Genomic DNA, 24,807 nt, shown 5'->3' with positions numbered 1-24,807 from the left:
TCCCTGGACCTATCCAAAAAGGTACCCTACCTCTCTGAATACCTCCGGCAGCTTCAGGCCTTCTCCTGGAAAGCGTAAAGGCCACAAGTTGTGTTTTCAACATCCCACTTATGAAAATTGGATCTGTTTGAAGGCAGCTGCACTTTAACATGTGCAGCTGCCTTGGTGAATAACAGATGTGCAAACTACAACCCACCACCGTTCCCACTCCACTGGCGAAAATGGTGGGAGCCGGTTTTGGGGTCAGAATTTTAAGGAATTGGGGTTCCGGCACCATTTTGGCTAAGCCGGAGACCCTCACTGTCTTTACAAAATTCAGGCCTATGTCCCTTATAATGGTTACCATGCTTGCAATGTCCCTTACTAAAATTTAATGAGTAATATACAAGTTTTTTCTTCTTTAACAAGTTAGTGTGCTTCAACATTGTGGTTCTAGAACTCAGGATGCCGCTCGAGATTATATAGAATGAACTCTGGACTGAAGGCAATTTGTCTCCAATGAACGTCAATCGCTCTTGTTCACGAGCAGCCTTGTAGGAAGTCTTACCTGCCAACAGTGGCTGAATGATGTAGGGAAACCCACAAAGGAAAGGAGCACATGACACACGGGGACAAAATTCCACTGTTACCCTCTGAGCAACAAACTGATACTATGGCCCAGATTTCTACCATGATGGAGAGGCGCTCCATGGTGGTGAAAATCCCGGCAATGGCCAAAATTTCTAAGTCTCACCCCAGAACATGGCATTTCCCGTCTTTGCTGGGGCAGGGCTGGGGTTTGCACATGTGCGAATCAGGGAGGCAGCTAGCCATTTAAATCACCATCTACCTCCACTGACTTCCAATTTTTGAACTCTAGCTGCGTGAATCTTGCGGTGTGCAGATTAGGCCAGGCAAGAGGACGTATGAACTTGGTGGATTCTTTGGATAGCCAGGTTTTGGAGGGATAAGGTACCTCTTTGGAAGGGTCCTGGGACACCTTTGGGAGAAGTACGGCACCCTTTGGAATTGTTAGAATTGAACATGATTATGTACTTTTTATATACAAATTCACTGGAACTGTCAAGCTGTCAGGGAGCTGTCCCAGCTGTTGAGGAACTGTTCCAGCTGTTGAGGAATTGTCAAGCCATTAAGGAACACTCAGGAAACTGTCCAGCTATCAAGGAACTTTCGAGGAAGTGTCAAAGCTGTCCAGGGTGTGTTCAAGGATCCTAGGTGAGTTCACATGGAGGAGGTAAGGGAAAAGGGTGGTAGATGGGGGGCTTGGTGGCGGTATTGCTTTGGCATGGGGATTTGAAGGGCCATGAGGGGCAGGTGGGGGATATGGCTTGGCATGGATGAGGCATTGGGAGTGCGTGGGAAGGTCAGGGTTGGAGGGATGTATTTTGTTTTTTTAAATTATTTATTTAAACACAATGCCAGAGCACAGAGGCAGGCCTTGCACTGAGCCCACGTCTGTATTTGGCAGCCTCCCCGATGCCTATTTCAGCACGCTCCCCATCCCTGACCAAAAATCCAAGCTGCATGAAAACCCTCAAAACTCCCTAAGGCCACATGGCCAGTTTAAATTGGTGTCATTGTCATCACCATCAACAACTTGTATTTACATAGCGCCTTTAACTGGGGAAAACATCCCAAGATGCTTTTAGAGTCATACAATAGTGCGGCTAGAAGGAGGCCATTCTGCCCATCAGGTAGGTTTTGGTCCTTTTGAGGAGCAATCCAGTTAGTCCCTCCCATTCGCTCTTTCCCCATTTCCCTGCAATTTTTTCTCCTTCAAGTATTCATCCAATTCCCTTTTGAAGGCTAATATTGAATCGGTATCCACCGCCCTTTCAGGGAATGCATTTCAAATCCTAACCACTTGCTGTGTAAAAAATCACATGGCCTCTTTTATCATTTGTAAACTTGGCGAGTCAGCCATAGTTTAAGGGTGCAGTTGTCTCACGTTTGTTACATGAAGATTTCCCAACCAAACTGTACTGCTGGCTTATTGCAATCTTTGTGATGCACTGGTATTGACAGGTCTGCTCATCCCTTGATAGGAAGCAGAACACATCTCTTGTCTTTTATATTCCTTTTACAAACATGGTATTTTGTTAGTTGTCATAAGAAATATAATTCCACTACTGATCTGCTAACCTTTGCTTTGCATTTGGATACATCATGTGAATGAATTCCAAGTTATACATCATTTACTCACTGGTATCTGCATAAGCATCATTCCACTTAACTCCAACATTTCCAGTGGATCTTCTTGATGTTTCTTTGACTGAACATAAAAGTAAAATATATATATATATGCTTAAAAAACAAACTACCTTCGATGTTGTTGTTAGTTGAAGGTATTGTCAGTTGAAGTTCACTAGACTGATCCCTAGGATGGTGGGATTGTCCTGTAGGGAGAGATTGAGGGCACTGGGCCTGTATTCCCTAGAGTTTAGAAGAGTGAGAGGTGATCTCATTGAAATGTACAAAATTCTTACACAGCTCGACAGGGTAGATGCAGGAAAGACGTTTTTCCTGGTTAGGGTGTCTGGAACCAAGGGTCACAGACTCAGAATAAGAGGTAGGCCATTTAGGAATGAGATTAGGAGGAATTTTTTCACTCAGACGGTGGTGAATCTTTGGAGTTCCCCACCCCAGCGAGCTATCGAGGCTCAGGCATCGGGAAGAATTCCCCCCTCTATTGGGGGGGGGAAGTGCAGGAGTGGGCGCAGGCATACGCGTCTCCGATCGGCGGCACCACCCGGGGGCATGCCGCCATTTTACGTGGGTGGGCCAATTAAGGCCCGCCCACTGCGACGTCCGCCAGGAAGCGCTTTGCACTCCCTGTGCGGGCGGGGGAGGGGATTCCCTCAGCCGAGAGTGCTTTGATCTACCTTTGTGTGAAGAACTTCCTGATATCAGTTCCAAATTTGCTTTTCACTATTTCGAATTTAAGCCCAACCCATTCCAATGTTTACTTAGAAGTGGTACTCCAGATTTACCCTTTCTGTTCCATTTAACATTAAATATATCCATTTATTAATTTTTTTAAAACCCTCATGAAACCTCATCCCGCCTGTGGAGGAGGTTTCATGCTTTTTCTGAAACCCACCAGGGTTCCCGGCCTGCTCGCCAACCCTAAGGTTGGACTGGCAGGTCCATTAATAAGGTTACTGACTTTGTCAATGGCCTCAATAGGCTGTTGACAGGTTGGTGGGCGCACAGCTGATTCAGCTGTGCCCTGGCCGACCTGAAACTTGAAATGCCGCGGGGTGACGTCGGGAGCTCCGCCCGATGTCATCTCGCGTTATTTTACGTGCCCCCCCACCCCCCCGCTCATCGACCTAAAGATCCTGCCCGTTGTGTATTTTGAAGACAGAGATCAATAGATTTTTCCATATTAAAGAAACCAAGGGATATGGGGAAAGTGTGGGAAAATGGCGTTGAGGTAGAAGTTGAGCCACGATCTTGTTGAATGGCAGAGCAGGCTTGAGGGGCCAGATGACCTACTCCTGTTCCTACTTCCTATGTTCCTGTGAATCAGTACGTTGCTTACCCGTTGGCATTTTCAAACAGTAGGATTTATTTCTATCGTCCCAAGCCTAGATTTTAGCATCGAATAACACCAACTCCATGCCCTAACTTGAATGAAGCGAGCTGGGATATTTTCCCTCACTCTAACAGCTCCCCATGCCCGCACCCACCCACCGATCACCTGCCATTTGTGGCATTTTCTACTGGAAGTGACATCAGTCGACTTAAATCTCTGCCAAATATGGGTCAACACATTATAACGAGATGTAAATGAAAACAATGAATCAAATGACAAACCACCTTCAGGCATGCATTAGCATTTGCTAGGTGTTAAGAAACACTGACACATTTTACTGGCATCCATGCATCACCTTAACTGGCATGGGGAAGGGTGGGGTGTGGGTTTGAAAATTTAAGGCACAGATTACCAATGCAACCATGTGGGAGGTCCCTTGCATAGGTTAAACAATTAGAAAGCAAATTTCAAGATTTTTGGCATTTGGCACACAACCAATTTTCTCTCTAAGCTGCATGAGCAAGTGGGAATGCACCACACAAAAAAACCAACAGGTCACACACAAGCAACGTTCCCTTTAACAGGCACAGCTGCACGTCAGTCTTAAATGTACCATGCTGCCAGGCTCAGCAAACAGAGGTTAAAGGGAACATTGCAACCAACCTCAGTGCTGATTGGACGTATTCCTGGAGGTACTGTCACATGATCCTACTGCCTCCAACTAGAGCCACACTCACACCATTGGTTATCCAACATGCCCATCATTGTGGAGCCCCGCCTTCCTGCCCATTGGAAATCAAACAGATTTTTTCTGAACCGATTGGATGATTCTTGACTTGTCAGGTAAACAGCCTTGTTCCCCCACCCCCACCGCCCCCATCACCATCACTGTTCAAAGCCAAGCAAAAATAACTCTCACTTTATTCACTACTCTTAGAATTTTTCGCCAGGGCTGCTGGAAGCAGTGTCCAGAAGATTAGTCTTTAATGCCTGGAAACACAAGGACAAGCCTGGAGGCTGTAGCCCATAGCCCTATAGAAGGTGACTGGGGCCAACTGTTGCTTCTTCAGGGTAACTCTGATCCTGGAAAAATGCTCTAAGTCAGGGCACAGTGAGCAGAATTCCCACCTCATTGCAGCTGAAAATCCAGACCTTGAGAACTAGTAAAGCAAAAAGTAAGCTTGCATTTATGTAGCACCTTTCATGGCTGCAGATGTCCCAACATGCTGTACAGCCAATGAAGTATTTTCTGAAGTGGAGATACTGTTGTAATGTCAGAAGCGTGGCAGTCTATTTACACACAGCAAGCTGACACGAACAGCGATGCGGTAATAACCAGAGCAAAAGTTATTTGAAGGTTGTTTGAACCCCCTCAGTACTGCACTGGAAGCAGAGTTGCCAACTGTGATTAAATGTATCTCTGGAGATTCCATCACATGATTTTCCCCCATGCTCCAGCCATGAATTGGCCAATACGTCCATCCTTGTGACGTATTGCCTTCCCAATCCAATTGTAAAGCAAGATGACTCATTACCCAATTGGGTGATGCTTGGCTGTCAGCCAAACAGCCTTCCCCACCCCATCCCCCCACCTCTGACCTGCCATTTTCAGTATTTTTACAGCTGGTAGAGAAATGTTCAAAGAAAATTGACCAAAAAAAAAATTTCTTTGTTGGTGTCCTGATTATTTTTCTCCAGGATTGCACAGCAGTGTCCTAGAGATTGATCTTCAATTCCTGCAGATTCCAGGACAATCCTGGAGGGTTGGCAACCCTAAATGGAAGTGTGTCCCTGGGTTTTGTGCTCAAGTTTGTGGAGTGGGACTTGAATCCACAACCTTTCGATTCCAAGGAAAGCTTGCTACCAACTGAGCCACGGTTGGCACCTAATTAAAAAATGTTTTTTTCTGTCCAATAATAAGCGCACAATGAGACAGGTTCAGCTTTTAACATTCTTATTCTGAAGTAGCGGTTTTGGAAATACTGGGAGAAATAACAAAAACAAAATATGTAGTTGATCTATAAAAGCTATCAAAACTATTTTAATACCATCCAACTAATGTTTAGTGATTTTAGTTATTACATGTAGTTTCTTGATATGATTAGCAATTCCAGAGAAGGAGGGAAGTGTTTGTTTCTGCTACAAGTCTTTTTAAAATCTGTTGGTTCTCTGGTTACTAGTTTTTTTCATATAGTTAAATTAAAAGAGCAAAAAATGTTCAATTCTGAATTTTGCACAGTACAACATTATCCTGGAAAGTGATGCACAGAAGGGACTCTTTTTCGACTGCATTACCTGTGCTAGGGCTTGCTGGTCAAGCCCTTCAACTGAATCCATTTACTCCAATCCCATTTTGTTGTACTTTCCCCACATTCATCCTCTTCAAACAATTCTCCTTCAAACAATGCTGTAGCACCTGCCTCAATGGCTGCTGGTTGTAAAACATGTGCTTCAATAACCCTAAGTATATGATTCAAAAATTTTAACAGCACAGTATGTCATTCATGACGTGGACATTTGAGTGCCATCAATTCAATAGATTTCTCTCAATGTCATAGAATGGTAGCGCATGGAAGGAGGTCATTTGGCTTATCGTACCTGTGTCGGCTCTTTGAAAGAGCTATTCAATTTGTCCCACTCCACTTGTCTTTTCTCAAAGCCCTGCAGATTTCTCATTTTCAAGTATATCCCATTCCTTTTTGAAAGTTTCTACTGATTCTGCTTTGCAGAGCACAACACCTCACAGCATAAAAGAAACTCTCATCTCCCCTCTTGTACATTTGCCAATTATCCTAAATCTGCGCCCTCTTGCTACCTACCCACCTGTCAACGGAACAGTCTATCCACTCCATCAAAACCCTTCATAATTTTGAGCACCTCTTTTAAATCTTACCTGCCCTAAGGAGAAGAGTCCCAGCTTTGTTGTTATTTATAACAAAAATTGAAAACATATATTGAAATGGGTTTTCAATGATTACGACTTTGTGGAATTCTACCTTAACAATCATTTTGTACAAATGACATGAGCCAAGAGCTAATTCCAACATGCTGCCACCTACTGGCAAGTATATCAGGCTATTAAAATAAAGTGGTGGAATCGGCAAGGGTGGGGAGTACTGATATGGAAGAACTGAGTACAATCAACTATCTGACTGCGATCACTATAATGAGAATATCCTGTACCAAAGATTTCACTTCAGGAGTTTCTTTTTAAATCGTGGTTTTATCATGAGCGTTGTACATGCACAAATCAAGCAAGTCAGGAGCAGACGCTTAAGGCCCGTTATTTTCCATCAAAATTTCTCATTGGGTCCTTTCCGCACGCTAAATGAAACATATTTTGACAGCAGTTTGTACAGTTCCTCAAAGCGTAATGCAGCCCCATTCTGCTGGCCAGACCTCCTCTCACTCAGTAAACCTTTGCTCAGCAAAAACCTTCCAAAAAAACTCATAGGGCAGGATCTCTCAGTCGGCGTGCGGGGGGTGGGTCGGACATGCTGACGGGTAAAGTGAAACGCGATGATGTCGGGCATGTGACCAACGTCACTGCGCTGCGTCCTGATGTTTCATTCGGTGGGCGCGCGGCAGAGTCGGCTGCGTGCCCAGCGATACCTAAACAGCCTATTAAGGCCATTAACGAAGCTAATAACGTGATTGTTGACGCTGCCCGTCCAGCCTTAAGGTTGGCGGGCAGGCGAAAAGGCCAAGCGGCCTTCACGTTTTTTAGGAAACATCATCCACGGGCAGGATGGGGTTCCCTAAAGCTTTAATTAAAATTAAAAAAATTTCCGAGATATGAAAACATGTTCCATCCCATGTGACACAAGGGGACATGTTTAATTAATTATTGTTTCCGTTCATTTAATCATTTCAGTATTGGTTCAATCTCACTGAGGGAGATCGAAGCGCTCTTTCACGCACACGCGTGCGAAAGAGTGCTAGTCCCGACTCTCCCTCCTCCCCCTGCCCGCACAGGTAGTGCTGAGCGCCACGGCTCATGTCTTACACTGGGTGGGCCTTAATTGGCCTGCTCATGTAAAACGGTGGCACGGAGCTGGCGGCGGGTGGCAATCGGCTCCATGACCGCCCCCGCCTTCTCCTGCCAAGCCAACCCACCAACTGAAAAATTCAGGCCATAGGTGCATTTTAGGGGGAAGCTAGAAGAGGGAAAAGGGAATAGAAGGATATGCTGATATGATGAGATGAAATAGAATCGGGGGAGGCTTGTGTGGAGCAAACACCAGCAAAGACCAGTCAGGCCAAATGCTCTGTTTCTGTGCTGTACAATTCAATGTAAATTGCAGAACCTAGAACATGTCAAATGTTTCTTTCTTCCCCAGAGCCAACAAAGAACCTTGCAGCTCAAAAGATTTTAAGGTGATCCAAAGCAACTCATCAGTGGGAATCTTGACTTGCGTGTGACAAGAGTGCAGGGTGAACATCTGGCAAAATGGCAACACTGAACTTCACCGTTAACACACAGGAATCCAGTGAACCACAGCAAGAGATACGCACAAAGCTATTGTCAGAACATGGCAGAGAGAATGTCAGATTCCGTACTGAGCAGATACCTATAGCTTATAGTCAAAGGCCGTTAAATTACCTGTGAAAGGTTACTGACAGCATAGAAAATTCTCTCATTGTTTATTTAGTTCTGGAGCTCCAGTTTTTGTGCTGATTCCTTTGACTGACAGTTCAGGAAATCCAGGCTTTGTGAACAGGGTACTTCGGTACTGGATTACATACAGGTAACAAGCGTACAATCAACCTGCTGGCTCAGCCTTGAAAAGCTCCCTGCGAGGATAAGTTGCATACAGGAAATCAATCAGACATTAAAGGCAATTGCTTTTATGGACACAGACTAAATAGGCCTTAAAGACTGAGAAGCCATTGAACTTCTTGTACCCAAGTTACACATTCTTCTAGATTTGATATTGGGTCCTGGTAAAGCAACTTCTTGATTTTAAAATTCTCCTCCTTGTTTTCAAATCCCTGCATGGCCTCACCCCTCCCTATCTCTGCAATCTCCTCTTACCCCGCAACCCTCCGAGATATCTGCGCGCCTCCAATTCTGACTTCTTGTGCATCCCTGATTTCAATTGCTCTACCCTTGGCGGCCGAACCTTCAGCTGCTGAGACCCCAAGCTCTGGAATTCTCTAAGTAACCTCTCCACCTTTCTATCACTCTCTCTCTCCCCTTTTAAGACACTCCTTACAAACCACCTCTTTGAGCAACCTTTCACTCACCTCGTGTGGCTCGGTATCAAATGCCTGTCTGATAACGCTCTTGTGAAGCCTTGGGACATTTTACTATGTTAGGGGTGCTATATAAATGCAAGTTGTTGATTTTCACTTCTTGGCAGAAGTGGCTTCAGACTGGACCTCATCACTCAACCGTGAGAGGCTGGATCTGTTTTGACAGATGGGCCTCGTTATTCTATCACAATCGAGCTGCCCACATGCTTTTCAACATAACAGTGAAGAGCGCCCTTCTCTTAAAGTGAGGGTGTCAGGTTAGCATTGCAGACAGGGAGATCAGAAAGTGAGGTAGGTCATGAGAACGGGCACTTGTATTTCTCACAGGCAGTGCTGGAAATTTTAGTGCAGGGGCTGATGACACACAAAGGACCTCCAGGTTGCTTTCAATCATGACTCAAAGATCCTGCAGGCTGGCCTGGAAGAACAGAGTACAAGAGGAGACCATTCAATCCATCGTGCCCATGCTGGATCTTTGAAAGATTATCAAGGCTATCCAATTAGCCTCACTCCTTCTGCTCTTTCCTTGTGGTCTGCAAATGTTTCCTTTTGGAACATGTCAGTGAGGTGTTAACCATGTGGCCCCGCGCCCCCCTCCAAGAATATGGCTTCAACGCACCACAAAATTTCAGGGTCTTGCACTTCGACCAAGGTAGGTATTACTTTTTATCATGAAGCATTCTAGACATCACATCTTTGCATCTATTGGGAGATGATGTCATAGTTGAAATGCTCTGGGGACATGAGTTCAAATCCCACCACAACAGCTGGTGGAATTTAAATCCAATTAATAAATCTGGAATATAAAAAGCCAGTCTCAGTAATGGTGACCATGACAACTATCACTGATTGTTGTAAAAACCCATCTGGTTCACTAATGCCCTTCAGGGAAGGAAATCTGCCTTCCTTGCCTGGTCTGGCCTTCATGTGACTCCAGACCCACAGCAATGTGGTTGACCTTTAACTGCCATTTGAAATGGCCGAGGAAGCCACTCAGTTCAAGGGCAATTAGGGACGGGCAACAAATGCTGGTCTTGCCAGCAACACCAACATCCCATGAAAGAATAAGCATCATTTACCAATATCACCACCCCTTCCCCACCCATTCCCCATTGCAACTCCTTATGATTTTGTTGAGTTTTAAGGATATTGAAAGAAATTGATGGGGGAATAAAGAAAAATCTTTTATCCTTGTAGGACTAGGGGACATAACCTCAAAATCAGAGCCAGGTCATTCAGTAAAGAAGTTAGGAAACTTTTCTTCACATGAAATGTAAAACTTTCTCCCTCAAAAAAGTAGTAAATGCTAGCTCAGTTAGTAACTTAAAATCTGAAATCAATAGATGATATGTAGAAATTCAAGTTTTTTGTTTTCTTTATTCATTCAATCTTTCATCTCCTTGCAAGGTCCTCTGCAAAAATCAGGCCAATCAGAGCTTGGGTGAGTCTCAAATGCCACTACCTTGGACCTCAACATGTAACAGCATAGAGAGCAGCACCTGAGTTGGAGGGGTCTGCACAGGATGACACTCATCTCACAAGCAAGCAGGAGATGGCAGTAGTAGGAGATGGCAGTAGCAGAGGACAGAGATAGCCAGAGGACAAACCATAGTCAAGGCACTGCTCAAGAGTATTGAGATAAAAAGCCCCAATGCCCCAGCCTTTAGGGGAAGGACTTAGAACTGCACCAACAGATGCATTGTGCAACCTGACATGGAGCTGCCACATCATAGTCGAGAGTGTTGAGGGGTCTACCTGGGAATTCTAACGTAAGGAATGTGCTCTCTCCAATCTAGCTTGGAACACATTTGATTTAATTAGATCCTGATCCTAGTTTAAGAAAGAATAATACAGTTTGCGCTATTATCAGAAGATGGCTAGCAGTGTTATCACGACAAGCAACATGGTGAGGGAAGATATTTGCTACATCCATTTGGAGAAACCCAGAGCAATAACTCTAGAAAGCAGGAAGCTTTGGTTTTAAGAAACCTAAAGTGTTATGACAGATGATATGTGCCAGGTGTGGACCAAATCCATGAGGGAAACTTGGTCGCGCTATCACAATGGTTTTGCAATTTGTATTTATTACGAGATATGTGCACTGAATTCAGAAGTAATAAGTCCACCAAAATCTTTAGAGATTTAAAAAATTAAATTAAAATATTTATTCACAAAATAAAAGATGTCAAGCATATACATAAGACTACAATTACTTGCTACTATAATAACTCCTAAAATTCCTAATTAATTTGACCCCCAGTTACACCCCACTTAAGGCAACGGTCCAAAATAGATTTTAGATTTAAAACAGAGACAGCAAATTAACACAATTCCCACTTGACAGTGGAATTCCAAAAGGCTTTCCCCAACTTCAGTTTCATTTCATAGCAGACTTATGTATAAATACTGGAGGCTACATTAAGGCTATTTCACACATTCCTGTTAGATCTTACATGGCCTTCTGTGTCATAGCCTTTCATTCTCCTTTACATAAGTTTCTCTCTTTTTAATATATAAATTCTATTGTTCCATATGTCTTTGAAACTGTATCTTTCTTATAACATAAAAGCTTTCATGGTGTCAACGTATTGTCAGTAACCTTTGGGAAAGATAAATACATTCCTTAGCCTTGCTCATCTGGCTAGTTGTAAAAACAGATTAAGAACCCTTTGAAACCCAAATCTCTTAATTTATCTAAAAATGTAAATTCCCTTCGTACCTTACATGCTTAAACAGCATCCATGTTTACCCATTAGCATGTAATGCACTTAACTTCTTTTGATGATTTCAAACTTGCAGTCTACTTGACTCCAAATGTAATTTAATCACACACAGATCCAACTATACTTACCCCCATAAACCTACTTCACAATAAAACAGAACAATATTATGAAAATTATTATACTAACATCACAGTGTACATTAAGGAGGGAGATACTTCAACTCAGCATCTTAGAGGATTAAGGGCAGGGGTTGTGGGGAGAGAGCAGGGAAGCTACTAGATGTACTGCATTAATTACATAGATATGCATAGAATTTACAGCACAGAAGCAGGTCATCTGGGGCAATAGGTCTATGTTCCACACTCCACACAAGCCTCCTCCCATTTTATTTGCTTCATCTCATAACATCAACAATGATTAATAGTGACAAAAATCGAGAGATGATAGCCAGTACTGGCCAATTCTGTTATTAAGATTAGGTTACTTAAGTGGAATTAAACTAAGCAATTTATAATTATATTTATATATCAATTAAAATCTGATTTAGATCAAATAAATATTTCTCCTGTAGTATAAATTGTAGTCATTGTTCGAAATTTGGCATTCTTGCATTTGTCCTGATGAATGTATGATGAAAAGCTTCGGCAACATGTCTCTCTTTTTAGCAATATTCAAGTATTACCAAACCTACTGATACCTCATCCAAAAATTGAATCAGTGCGTTAGAACATAGCCGTGAGAGAAAACTCATTAATTTTAAAGTGTAGTCTCTTAATTACAACAATCTGCAAAATAAACCAAAACCCTCTAGAAAAATGTCCTAAAAATCAATGCAATGTTTCACCATTCTGTACATCTTATTTGCTCTCTTGTCCTGTCCAGTATTTTGTCTCTTGTACTCTGCACTTTTCTGTCTTTTAGCCTCTTCCTGGCTCCCATGGTCTTCAGAGCTGTAAGAGGTGTTTTCCTGAATGAACCTTCCTGGCTTAAAGCCTTGCCTTCTGGGAATACATATCAGCTGAGTATGGGTGTACTGTCCAAGTGCACCTGCAGTTTCTCAACTCATGCTCCTGGTGGATGCGTCTCCAAGCCTGGGAAATACACATTCAGGAAATTGGCACTGGTCTATACATCCTTTTTCAGTCCCAAATGAAAATTATGTTCTTTTAAGGTTTCAAAGAAACCCTCAAGATAATGCAAGACATACTTATAAAGGACTACACTATAGGACCTGGGTTCAATTACTCATGTACATGCCCTTTAGGCTCTTATGTACCTGAATTCACTCAATGCATTATTTTTAAGTATATTTTTCTATCTTCCAGGTGAACAATACAGTTATAAATAAGTAATACTGAAATTTGAGAGCTCTGGTGTTAAAAATGTCCATGGAGATCTGAGATGCATTTTAAAAATAACAATGAAGAGAAAATGCAAGCATGTGTAAGCATTTTTGAACTAATAAGGACCAGTTTCTTTCCCTGAGTTTTTGCTTTAATTATATCCTTCCCGTTTACACATACCTCTGGTCTTTGCCCTCCATTTGTTAATTGTTGCTCTGCAATTAGACTGCAGGGGGTGGCATAGTGGTAATGTCACTAGATTAGTAATCCTGGGACCCAGGCTAATGCTCTGAAGACATGGGTTCAAATCCCACCACAGCAGGTGATGGAATTTAAATTCAATTAATAAATTTGGAATCAGAAGCTAGTCTCAGTAATGGTGACCATGAAACTATCATTTTAGGAGGTGGTGGTGTAGTGGCATTCTCACTGGAAGAGCATTCAGAGACCCAGGTCCTGGGTTCAAATCCCACCAATGGCAAATAGTGGAATTTGAATTCAATCAATCAAGAAAAATCTAGACCGTTGGTAGACCTCACTGGCAAACTTGATAAGCAAGTTGTTGCATACTTATTTAACTGCTTGGGAATCCAGTTCACCCATGTGCCCTGCAGCTGACCTATCAATGCTAATGGCTGTCTATTAACATTATTGAATGCAGTGATACTCAGCAACTCACCAAGGTTCCTTTGACAGCACCTTCCAAACCCACAACCTCTACCACCTAGAAGGACAATGGCAGCAGACGCACGCAAACGCCACCACCTACTAGTTCCCTTCCAAGTCACACACCATCCTGACTTGGAACTATATCGTCACTCCTTCATTGTCACTGGGTCAAAATCCTGGAATGCCTTCCTAGGAGCATTGTGGGTGTACCCACACCACGTGGACTGCAGAGGTTCAGGAAGGTGGCTGACCACCACCTTCTCAAGGGCAATTAGGGATGGGCAATAAATGCTGGCCTAGCAGGCAACATCCACATCCATGAAAGAATAAAAAGAAACCTAGTTTCGGGACTATGGCAATGGTTTGAGAACAAAAAGAAAATAGTATGTAAGTTGAAGAAAAATAGGCAGTAAAATAACCTTTTTAAATGTTATTCAATTGTAATTGCTAATTCCTATTCAACCATTTGCTTCAAGTCTTCAAATGTCCACCATAAGATCTATTAAACTCCTGAGCACTATGTTAAATTGTCAGCCATGACTTAGCGGGTAGCACTCTTGCCTCTGAAGCAGAAGATTGTGGGTTCAAGTCCCACTCCAGAGATTAGAGCACAAAATCTAGGCTGCCATTCCCAGTGCAGTACTGAGGGAGTGCAGTGCATTGCAGGTGCCAAGGTGAGATGTTAAGGCAAGGTCCCATCTGCCCTCTCAGATGGATGTAAAGGATCTAACAGCACTATTTGAGGAACAGCAAGGAAGTTCTCATCAGTGTCCTGACCAATACTTACCTCAATCAAATCACCAAAAAAATAAATCTGGTCATTATCACTTTGTTATTTATGGAAGCCTGCTCTGGGCAAATTCTCTGCTGGGTTTCTTACATGCCTACAATTCAAAAATATTTCATTGGCTGGAAAGCACTTTGGGACATCCTGAGGCAGTAGAAGGCACTACAGAAATGCAAGTTCTTTCTTTCAAGAAAATTTCTTTCTGCAAATCCGCAGAGCCATTTCAGCTTTCCCATTAAACACCCAAATGTTGAACTTTTCTTCCTGGCCCCATTGGTAGCTGATATTGTAAATAGTTCTTGCTGTGTTGTCAGTTCAGACCAGTTATTTTCTTCAGCTAATGGCACAGTTGAGAATCAAACCGAGAAAAGGCAGAGCAGAATATGAGCTTAGGATCAAAATCACAACTCTTTGCTGTGAAGTTGCGTTAACCTGTCTAATGTATCAGAAGTTATGGGGTTTGTTGTACATTTCTCTCAGTTTCTGTTTACATTTCACAGACACATGTGTTCACCACAAGGCCTGTGGGATTGCGTTGATTGATGGGATATTGGTCTCTACCTCAAGGGTGTTGGAATTCAAAGTGAAGAAATTATCATTCAGTTGTTCAAAGCCTTGGTCAGGCCCCATAGAATTCCACAGCACAGTAGGAGGCCATCTAGCCTGTTGTGCCTATGCCTATTCTCTGAAAAAGCTATCCAATTAGTCCTACTCCTCATCTGCAGCACTGGGCACTGGGCCTCAAGGAGGATATATTTCATGGGGTACATTGCAGACTAAACTAGAATTCACCAGGGCTTAAAGGGTTGAATTATGAGAATTGGTGGCCTAAACTGGCATCTGTTCTTTTGAATTTAGAAGGTTAAGTATTGATCTAATCGAGGGGTTTAAAATTATCAAGGGATTCAAAAGGTTAGGCAATGAGAAATTATTTCCTCTGGTGAGGGAATCTAGAACAAGAGGGGCTAATCTTAAAACTAAAAGAGTGAAACTAGGATTCGTTTTTTCTTGCAAGGGTAGTGGAAATCTGGAACACAGTCCACAAAAGGCGGTGGATTTGAAATTTTCAAGACTGAGCTTGATATACTTTTGTTGGGTAAGGCAAAATCCTGGAAATGTCCAAAATCCAAAAATCCAAAATCCTGGAATTCCCTTCCTAACAGCACTGTGGATGTACCTACATGCACACATGGACTGCAGCAATTCAAGAAGGCAGCTCACCACCATCTTCTCAAGGGCAACTTGGGACGGCCCAGCCAACGAAGCCTACATCCCGCGAATGAATAAAAAATAACAAGGAATGCAGAACAAAGGGAGGCAAATGGCATTGAGATAAAGTTCAACCATCATCTAACTGAATAGAGTAACAGGTTCGGGGAGCTGAAGGACTGGCGTTGCTATTTAGGGCAGTTTCGTTCATGCTATTATATCAATACTTGGCACAGTGAAATATTTTGGAGAATAGTTAGAGAAGAGAAAAATAAAGATCTTTCTCTCACACACAAGCTGATGCCCCTTTGATGCTCAAAGTGAATTGCAAGTTTTGGCAGAACAGTGTAGTTATGCCAAGTATTATCAAGGTCAGCATCTCGTTGGCTCTGTAGGTGTCCCTGAGATCTGTCTCCCAGAAGACAGTAGGGTGGCTGGTCAGAACTCCCAGAAGACAATGTGAACAAGGCCAGATTGAAAGAAGCAGTTGCTGTCAGCCTCAAAGGGCACCCCAAGGAAAAGGCATTGTGTCATAAAAATGATTGGACTTCTATAGAGTCTGAACAATGGGAAGCAAACCCAAGACGAGGACTCGGGGTCTAACAATATGGTGAGGAGTTCCCATGAATAAGTTACACTGGAAAGGTGTTCTGGGGGTTCGAGGAACACTCCACACAGGTTTCTAGGAGCTATGGGATAGGTCACAGGATCTGAAATCATTAGGGAAAAGGTGCTGGGATCTGGCAGTACTACGTGTAGAGAAATGTCATAGTGTCTAAAGCAATAGGGGACAGTCTTTAGATCAGGGAGGATTGGGATGAGAGGTCCATGTTTCAGTAGTATTGAAATTGTTTTAGCGTCTAGGAGCATAGTCTTGGGTTTAAAAGCACAGAATGAGGCTCCAGGTTCTGGGTTAGGATCTTAGAGTCCAGGGGTATTAAGGGGGAGGGTATTTTTCAGAAGATCCAGTAGTAGTAGTAGTAGGAGGAGGAAGCCAGGATGTTGGAGAAAAAGGCCCAGAAGCCTTGTAAAGGTTTGGAGACAACAAATTGGGATTGGACTGCCTTTTGCCCAGCTTGACACCAGCAAATGCCTCACCAACCACCATAGTCGCACCTGTCAGTTTTCTTTTTCACCTTGCTTGTGGCATATTTTAGCCCTTTCTGCTTTCCCCCTCATTAGCCAGTTCCTGATCTCAAGTCAATTGTTTATCCAGTTTATTTTAAAGTACAAAACAAAAACAGAATTACCTGGAAAAACTCAGCAGGTCCAGCAGCATCGGCGGAGAAGAAAAGAGTTGACGTTTCGAGTCCTCATGACCCTTCGACAGAACTTGAGTTCGAGTCCAAGAAAGAGTTGAAATATAAGCTGGTTTAAAGTATGTGGGGAGGGCGGAGAGAGAGAGAGAGAGAGAGAGAGAGAGAGAAATGGAGGGGGGGTGTGGTTGTAGGGACAAACAAGCAGTGATAGAAGCAGATCATCAAAAGATGTCAACAACAATAGAACAAAAGAACACATAGGTGTTAAAGTTGGTGATATTATCTAAACGAATGTGCTAATTAAGAATGGATGGTAGGGCACTCAAGGTATAGCTCTAGTGGGGGTGGGGATAGCATAAAAGATTTTAAAATATTAAAAATAATGGAAATAGGTGGGAAAAGAAAAATCTATATAATTTATTGCAAAAAAAAGGAAGGGGGAAACAGAAAGGGGGTGGGGATGGGGGAGGGAGCTCACGACCTAAAGTTGTTGAATTCAATATTCAGTCCGGAAGGCTGTAAAGTGCCTAGACAGAAGATGAGGTGTTGTTCTCAGGAAGAGCCCCTTGAATCTTGTCAAGAAAACAAAAAAAATGTAATATTTTTCTTCTGGTAATAACCCTGGCATATTTCCTTATGTATTAGAAGTTGGGCTGTTGGGGTTGTAGATATGGTAATTGGATTAAGAGTTAGAGTGACTGCAAGGATCTTAAGCTAACAGTGATTTTGACATGTTAATGAACCAAGGGGAACTTCAATCAGAGTTTTACATAACCCAATAACAGGAATAGCTTTGAATTGAGTTGTGTTAGTTCAAAGGGGGTATATGCAGGTTGTAAAAAGGTGAAAGGAGATAAGGTAAAGGTAGGATAAGTTTGCTTTTACAAGTCTAAGAGCTAAAGTAAGGAACAATTTAATCAAATCCTGGGTCAATATCCTGGAACTCCCTCCCTTACAGCACTGTGGATGTACCCACACCACATAGACTGCAGCGGTTCAAGAAGGCAGCTCACCAACACCTTCTCACGGGCAACTAAGGATGGGCAATAAATGCTGGCCCAGCCAGTGAAGCCCACATCCTGTGAATGAATAAAAAATAAAAATAATTCCGAAAAGAAAGCATTTCTGAAGATGCTGGTTGAGACAATAGAGAGGTCAAAAGGAAAGAATGAATTTAAGGAAATACTGAAGCCAATATAGCTGCTTAGATCTTCCAGAAGACAGCATGGTAGCTGGTCAGAACTCCCAGAAGACAGTGTGAACAAGGCCAGGCTGAAAGAAGCAATTGCTGTCAACCTCAGGGGGCACCCCAAGGAAAAAGCACTGTGTGGTAAAAATGACCAGACTTCTATAGATTCTAAAATCTATAAGAATAGTTGCTGAACAGAAAAGGGGAAGGTTAGATCCGAGGGTAGTTAAGTTAAGATTTGTGAAACTGTTTTAAATTACTGTTTACCGTGTCAAGCCATTCGTATATTTAAGTGCAATTGTGTTTCATTTGTTTTCTCTTTATTCTTTTAATAAATGTTTACTTTGTTATAAAATCATCAAAAGTCGTAAGGGACATCATTTCCTGATTTCAGAATCGCTCCTCATACTATACAAATTGCAAAAACTGTTTTGGCTGTAAGTTTCCCTCTGGGTTTTGAGCAGCTCAGCATTTACCATCCGCCATGCCATAAAAGTCTATTCCGTCATTCAAGTAGATCATGACTGATCAATATCATAACTCCATTTACTTGCTTTTTTCCATAACCTGAACTACATTTTGGGGGAAGAGAGTCCCGTATTTCCACGTTTCTTTGTGCTTCTTGACATCGCCCTCGAATGGTCTAGCTCTAATTTTAAGTTTATGCCCCTTTACACAGAACTCCCCTCACCAGAGGAAATAGTTTCTCTTTTCCATATCAGTTTCTTTAATCATGTTAAACAGCTCAGTTAGATCATCCCTTAATCATTTACACTCAATGTCTTTTCCACATTAAAGGCACGTTATGTTGCTTTTGAATTTCTAAATTTTTATTCAAAAATATACCTGTACATCCCAAAAACCTTCAACTGTTTTTCTCAGAAGAGTAGCATTGTAACTGAGATCAAACAAAAAATGCTAGAGATACCCAGCAGGTCAAGGCGGCTTCTGTGGAAAGAGAACTAGAGTCTTTTGAAAAGTCACAGGCCTGAAACATTGACCTCTGCTTCTCTTTCCATAGATGCTGTCAGACCTGCTGAATACTTCCAGCTTTTTCTGTTTTTATTTCAGATTTCCAGCACCCACAGTATTTTGCTTTTGTAAAATTTTTACTGAGTTTGGAGTCAAGGTGACGAAGAGAGGACCTGCAAGAGCAGATGTGATCTGCACTCAATCAGGATGAACAGTTCATTTCAAATTCATCTTTAACGTAGAGATAAAAACAAAAAACTGCGGATGCAGGAAATCCAAAACAAAAACAGAATTACCTGGAAAAACTCAGCAGGTCTGGCAGCATCGGCGGAGAAGAAAAGAGTTGATGTTTCGAGTCCTCATGACCCTTCAACAGAACTGAGTGAATATTAGGAGAGGGGTGAAATATAAGCTGGTTTAAGGTGGGGGTTTGGGGGTGGGGGGTGGGGGGGGGGGGGGGGGGGTGGTGCGGTGGAGTGGAGAGAGAGAGAGAAGTGGGGGGTATGGTTGTAGGGACAAGCAAGCAGTGATAGGAGCAGATAATCAAAATATGTCACAGACAAAAGAACAAAGGGGTGCTGAAGGTGGTGATATTATGTAAACGAATGTGCTAATTAAGAATGGATGGCAGGACACTCAAGGTACAGCTCTAGTGGGGGTGGGGTGGAAAGGCTAACAGGGCATAAAAGATATAGATTTAAAAATAATGGAAATAGGTGGGAAAAGAAAAATCTATATAAATTATTGGAAAAAACAAAAGGAAGGGGGAAGAAACAGAAAGTGGGTGGGGATGGAGGAGGGAGTTCAAGATCTAAAGTTGTTGAATTCAATAGTCAGTCCGGAAGGCTGAAAAGTGCCTAGTTGGAAGATGAGGTGCTATTCCTCCAGTTTGCGTTGGGCTTCATTGGAACAATGCAGCAAGCCAAGGACAGATATGTGGGCAAGAGAGCAGGGTGGAGTGTTAAAATGGCAAGCAACAGGGAGGTTTGGGTCTTTCTTGCGGACAGACCGCAGGTGTATCATGTTTCTGCTGCTTCATGCTCTTGTCGGGACGTGGAAAAATTTATTAATTTTGCTTCCAATCTCCACCCCTCCATCATTTTCACATGGTCCATCTCTGACACTTCCCTTCCCTTCCTTGACCTCTCTGTCTCAATTTCTGGTGATAGACTGTCCACCAATATCCATTACAAACCTACCAACTCCCACAGCTACCTCGATGACAGCTCCTCACACCCCGCTTCCTGTAAGGACTCCATCCCATTCTCTCAGTTCCTTCACCTCCGTCACATCTGTTCTGATGATGCTACCTTCAAAAACAGTTCCCCTGACATGTCTTCCTTCTTCCTTAACCGAGGTTTTCCACCCACGGTCGTTGACAGGGCCCTCAACATTGTCCGGCCCATCTCCCGCGCATCCGCCCTCACGCCTTCTCCTCTCTCCCAGAAACATGATAGGGTCCCCCTTGTCCTCACTTATCACCCCACCAGCCTCCGCATTCAAAGGATCATCCTCCGCCATTTCCGCCAACTCCAGCATGATGCCACCACCAAACACATCTTCCCTTCACCCCCCCCGGCAGCATTCCATAGGGATCGTTCCCTCTGGGACACCCTGGTCCACTCCTCCATCACCCGCTACTCCTCAACCCCCACCTATGGCACCTCCCCATGCCCATGCAAAAGATGCAACACCTGCCCCTTCACTTCCTCTCTCCTCACCATCCAAGGGCCCAAACACTCCTTTCAAGTGAAGCAGCATTTCACTTGCATTTCCCCCAACTTAGCCTACTGCATTCGTTGCTCCCAATGTGGTCTCCTCTACATTGGAGAGACCAAACGTAAACTGGGCGACCACTTTGCAGAACACCTGCGGTCTGTCCGCAAGAATGACCCAAACCTCCCTGTCGCTTGCCATTTTAACACTCCACCCTGCTCTCTTGCCCACATGTCTGTCCTTGGCCTGCTGCATTGTTCCAGTGAAGCCTTACGCAAACTGGAGGAACAGCACCTCACCTTCCGATTAGGCACTTTACAGCCTTCCGGACTGAATATTGAATTCAACAACTTTAGATCTTGAACTCCCTCCTCCATCCCCACCCCCTTTCCGTTTCTTCCCGCTTCCTTTTGTTTTTTCCAATAATTTATATAGATTTTTCTTTTCCCACCTATTTCCATTATTTTTAAATCTATATCCTTTATGTCCTGTGTCCTGCCATCCATTCTTAATTCGCACATTCATTTACATAATATCACCACCTTTAACACCCTTTTGTTCTTTTGTCTGTGACATCTTTTGATTATCTGGTCCTATCACTGCTTGCTTGTCCCTACAACCACACCACTCCCACCCCCCCACACCTTCTCTCCCCCCACACCCCCACCCCCCAACCTTAAACCAGCTTATATTTCACCCCTCTCCTAATATTCACCTAGTTCTGTTGAAGGGTCATGAGGACTTGAAACGTCAACTCTTTTCTTCTCCGTCGATGCTGCCAGACCTGCTGAGTTTTTCCAGGTAATTCTGTTTCTGTTTTTCGTCTTTAACCTATGTCTATCGCTTGGCAGAAAAACAAACCGTATTCACCTCCAACTTTCCCATTGTGAAAAGAAATCCGTTCTAGATTTTTAAACTGGCCTGGGAAATTCACAATCGTAGGGTGGGAATGCAAGCTTAATTGTGATTCATTGCATATCCTTGGAGCTGTCAATACTGGAGAAATGTTAAGAGATTTATGATCAAAAAGAACAAGATCACAAATTATTTAAACTGATGGAATGGTGTTCATTTTTCATTGTGGGTAATTTTAAAAAGTATACACTTGAGATTATTCTAAATACCCATGGACCACATTTGTCAATAAGGGAGATCGCATAATCTGCATTGCAGGATAAGGTTCTGAAACTTCAAAGTTAATGCAGGATTTTAGAAGTATGTTTATTTCACTGACACAGTTGTACACGATAGTGTCGGTGGTAATGAGATCTTAAGTTTGATGGGAAGAATAGGTTTTTCTCAGTGAATTTTGCTGATGGGCAGATAATTGTGATTAGGACTATCTGCCTTGCAAGAAGATTAAAAGTCCAGGTATAAATGGTCTGTGCTTCCAGCAAAAAGCAAGGATGCTGCTAATCACAGGTGATGGCCAATTGCCTGAGGCAAAAATTGGTGAGGGGATCAGATTAGAAGAAAGAAAATAAGATAGCCTTGTATTTATATAGTGCCTTTCACAACCTTGGGGCACTCCACAGCTTTAAAGTCAATGAAGTGTTTTCTGAGGCAATGCCACTGTTGTTATGTAGAAAACACAGCAGCCAATTTGCGCATAGCAAGCTCCCACAGACAGTAATGAAATACTGTCTTAAAATTGAAACTAGCTTGATCTAAGGCTTTGAGAGTTTACTCTCCAGCTTGTTTTGAAGTTGTTTGGAAAAATAAAATCCTCAAATCCTTAAAGAATGAGGGGAGGCATAAACAACAACTTGAATTTGCAGGTAACAAGTGTAAAGAAATAAAAAGTATGTTAGACAATTAAAAAATTGTTCAAAAATATGTGCATTTGTTCTCATGGTGTATAAGAGGCTAACTTAACATGTTAACTTACAACATAAAACATTTCTATATTCTGTATATAGCACAGTTGACTAAGAAAGCATTAGGGTTACCCCAGTGGGTAGATGGAGTTAAGATGCAGATCAACCATGATCTAACTCAATGTTGAATGGCCTACCCCTGTTCTCATCACTTAAAAAAACTGACAAGCAGAACTGGCATTTAAATTGTTTCTAAGAGAACCAAATAGCTTGTACGGCAAAATATTTTTCAATCATTAATTTTCAGGGACTCATAATAGCAGCAACAACAACTTGCATTTATATAGCACCTTCAATAGTAGTAAAACGTCCTAAGGCACTTCACAGGGGTGTTATCAAAACAAGCTTTGATCACACACATATGCATGTAATCTTTGGGATTATTCATGCTGATAGGAATCCTCCAGGGCAAATTTTAATTCAGCATCTTTAGACGATGTTAGTGCAAACAAAATTATCGTTTGACTAAGTACCATGCTTATTAAAAACAATTGTCCATAACTCAGCATCTGATTCCATTAACATTATGCTGAGAGTGAATTTCTGAAAGGTAGAAAGATGAATTTTAATGCTAACTGCTTTCTGTCCATTCTCACTGGTTCAGCAAACGCTACAGAGAACGCAAACAATGCAAAATGGTACCAGCTCCAGAGGAACTACAGCCAGCCCCAAAGTAGGTGAATGAAACTGGGTTAAAGTTTGTTTGATAACGCTCCTTTGAGACATCTTGGGATGTTTTGCCATGTTGAAGGCGCCATATAAATGCAAGTCACTGTTCTAGTAGTGGAAAAAGGGAGGCTGAAATGTGTGATCAGAAATTGAACATCTTTTATAGGTAACAATTGAAAAGTTCCATTTCATTATGCGGGCAACAACTGTAAGGAAATAGAAAGTTGTGCTAAGACAATTTCTTGAGATCTTAAAATTTAGCTTTGCAATCCAATTACTTATGCAACTGTTTGCAGACACCAATTATGGTAATGTAGATTTATGTGAATTTTAAGTCTAATTGCACATATTTGTACCTAATTTTCGCCCCTCAACTCCTACTATCACTTATTGGATCTGCACTGTTCCTGACATTAAAAAGATAACAATATTGGAATATTTGGTGGTTACTTGATTAACACAAAGTGACTTTGGAATACTTTTCCTTTATGCCGATACCTCATGCGATGTGTGAATAGGACATCGATAGTGGTGCTGATGCAATTCTTATGGTGGGGTATATTATAACTGTGTCACGGTCAGAGAAGGTGAAATTTCAATCTGAATATCTGCCAATGTCTTTTAGCCCATGTCCTTACAGCTGGAAAAAAAATGAGCCAAGGGCTTGGTTTTTTTTTTCTGTATGTATGTGTATGTGCACACCTTTGCTACTGTATGCAAACCATGACATTAGTTACTGGCTGTGCCCTTTTGACAGCTGTATGGTGATAGAGATAAATGAAAAGGCCGCAGTGCTCTCCTCATTGTCCCATGTACGCTTTGCAGTTAAAGCAAAAGGTTCAGGCTTCAAAGCCTCAGACTGCGTACCTTAGAAGAAATAACCTACACCCTCATTTTAGCTAATAGAAGTCCTTTTGAATCTTAATTTTCAACGGGGCTGGCTTACTAATTCTAGTACAAATTTTTCCTTTGTTGAAGAAACAGTCTACTGTGCACAATTCCAGCTATCACCTGCTTACCCTCCTCTGCAGATCAATAGCACCTAGTTAAGTGGATGAAAAGGCTAAATGTGACTCTCGTTTGCAATGCCAGGGGTTATTCGGCTTTTAAGTGGTACACTTGTGCTTCATTTCAGCATGCTAAAATCAGTTCCTAGGTGGTCTGGATTCCGTAACTCTTTTTTTTTAAGGATCTGTCATCCTTTTTTTCTTTACTTCCACAGCTTCAATGCTGCAATAAGTCATGAGAAAACTGCTTGCATAACCATCACGCAGGAAGCTACATTATGCTCCAAAGTTTCTGGCCATACATCTCAGATGGCAAACCCCACACTGGTTTTAATGCAAGCAAAATCAATAAATATTAACCTTTTCTGACACTTCTTACACTGATACTTTATCAGTTCCTGTCAACTTATACAATAAAAAGCCAGTGATACATTGCATTTTTTAAACTAAGAATCAATGATTGATTAGATAATCAATGTAGATTAGCAAAGATTCAATATTAATTACATTTTTTTAAAAAAAGGCAATGCATGACACGCAAGAAGAATTTCAGCTGCGTGATAAAACTGTCCCAGTGTTGTGGCATTAATCAA

The 24,807-nt window shown here is 42.3% G+C and overlaps 1 protein-coding gene across 2 annotated transcripts in view; it reads right to left on the bottom strand.

Annotated features, from left to right (window-relative positions):
* The window catches only part of znf407 (zinc finger protein 407), a 427,383-nt gene that overhangs the window by 80,289 nt on the left and 322,287 nt on the right, over nucleotides 1-24,807 (bottom strand). The window contains exon 9 of one of the 2 annotated variants that reach the window (XM_041189573.1): nucleotides 12,084-12,608. The exons of the other annotated variant lie outside the window; for it this stretch is intronic. Coding sequence (XP_041045507.1) covers nucleotides 12,580-12,608 — 29 coding nt within the window. The 3' untranslated portion in view covers nucleotides 12,084-12,579. Of the gene's footprint in view, nucleotides 1-12,083; nucleotides 12,609-24,807 lie in introns of those variants that run through there. 2 annotated transcript variants of the gene reach the window in all.

This window comes from Carcharodon carcharias, chromosome 6 (genome assembly GCF_017639515.1).
Source record: "Carcharodon carcharias isolate sCarCar2 chromosome 6, sCarCar2.pri, whole genome shotgun sequence".
Lineage (NCBI taxonomy): Eukaryota > Metazoa > Chordata > Chondrichthyes > Lamniformes > Lamnidae > Carcharodon > Carcharodon carcharias.
Note: the sequence above shows the minus strand (reverse complement) of the source record. Positions and strands in the feature narration are given on the sequence as shown.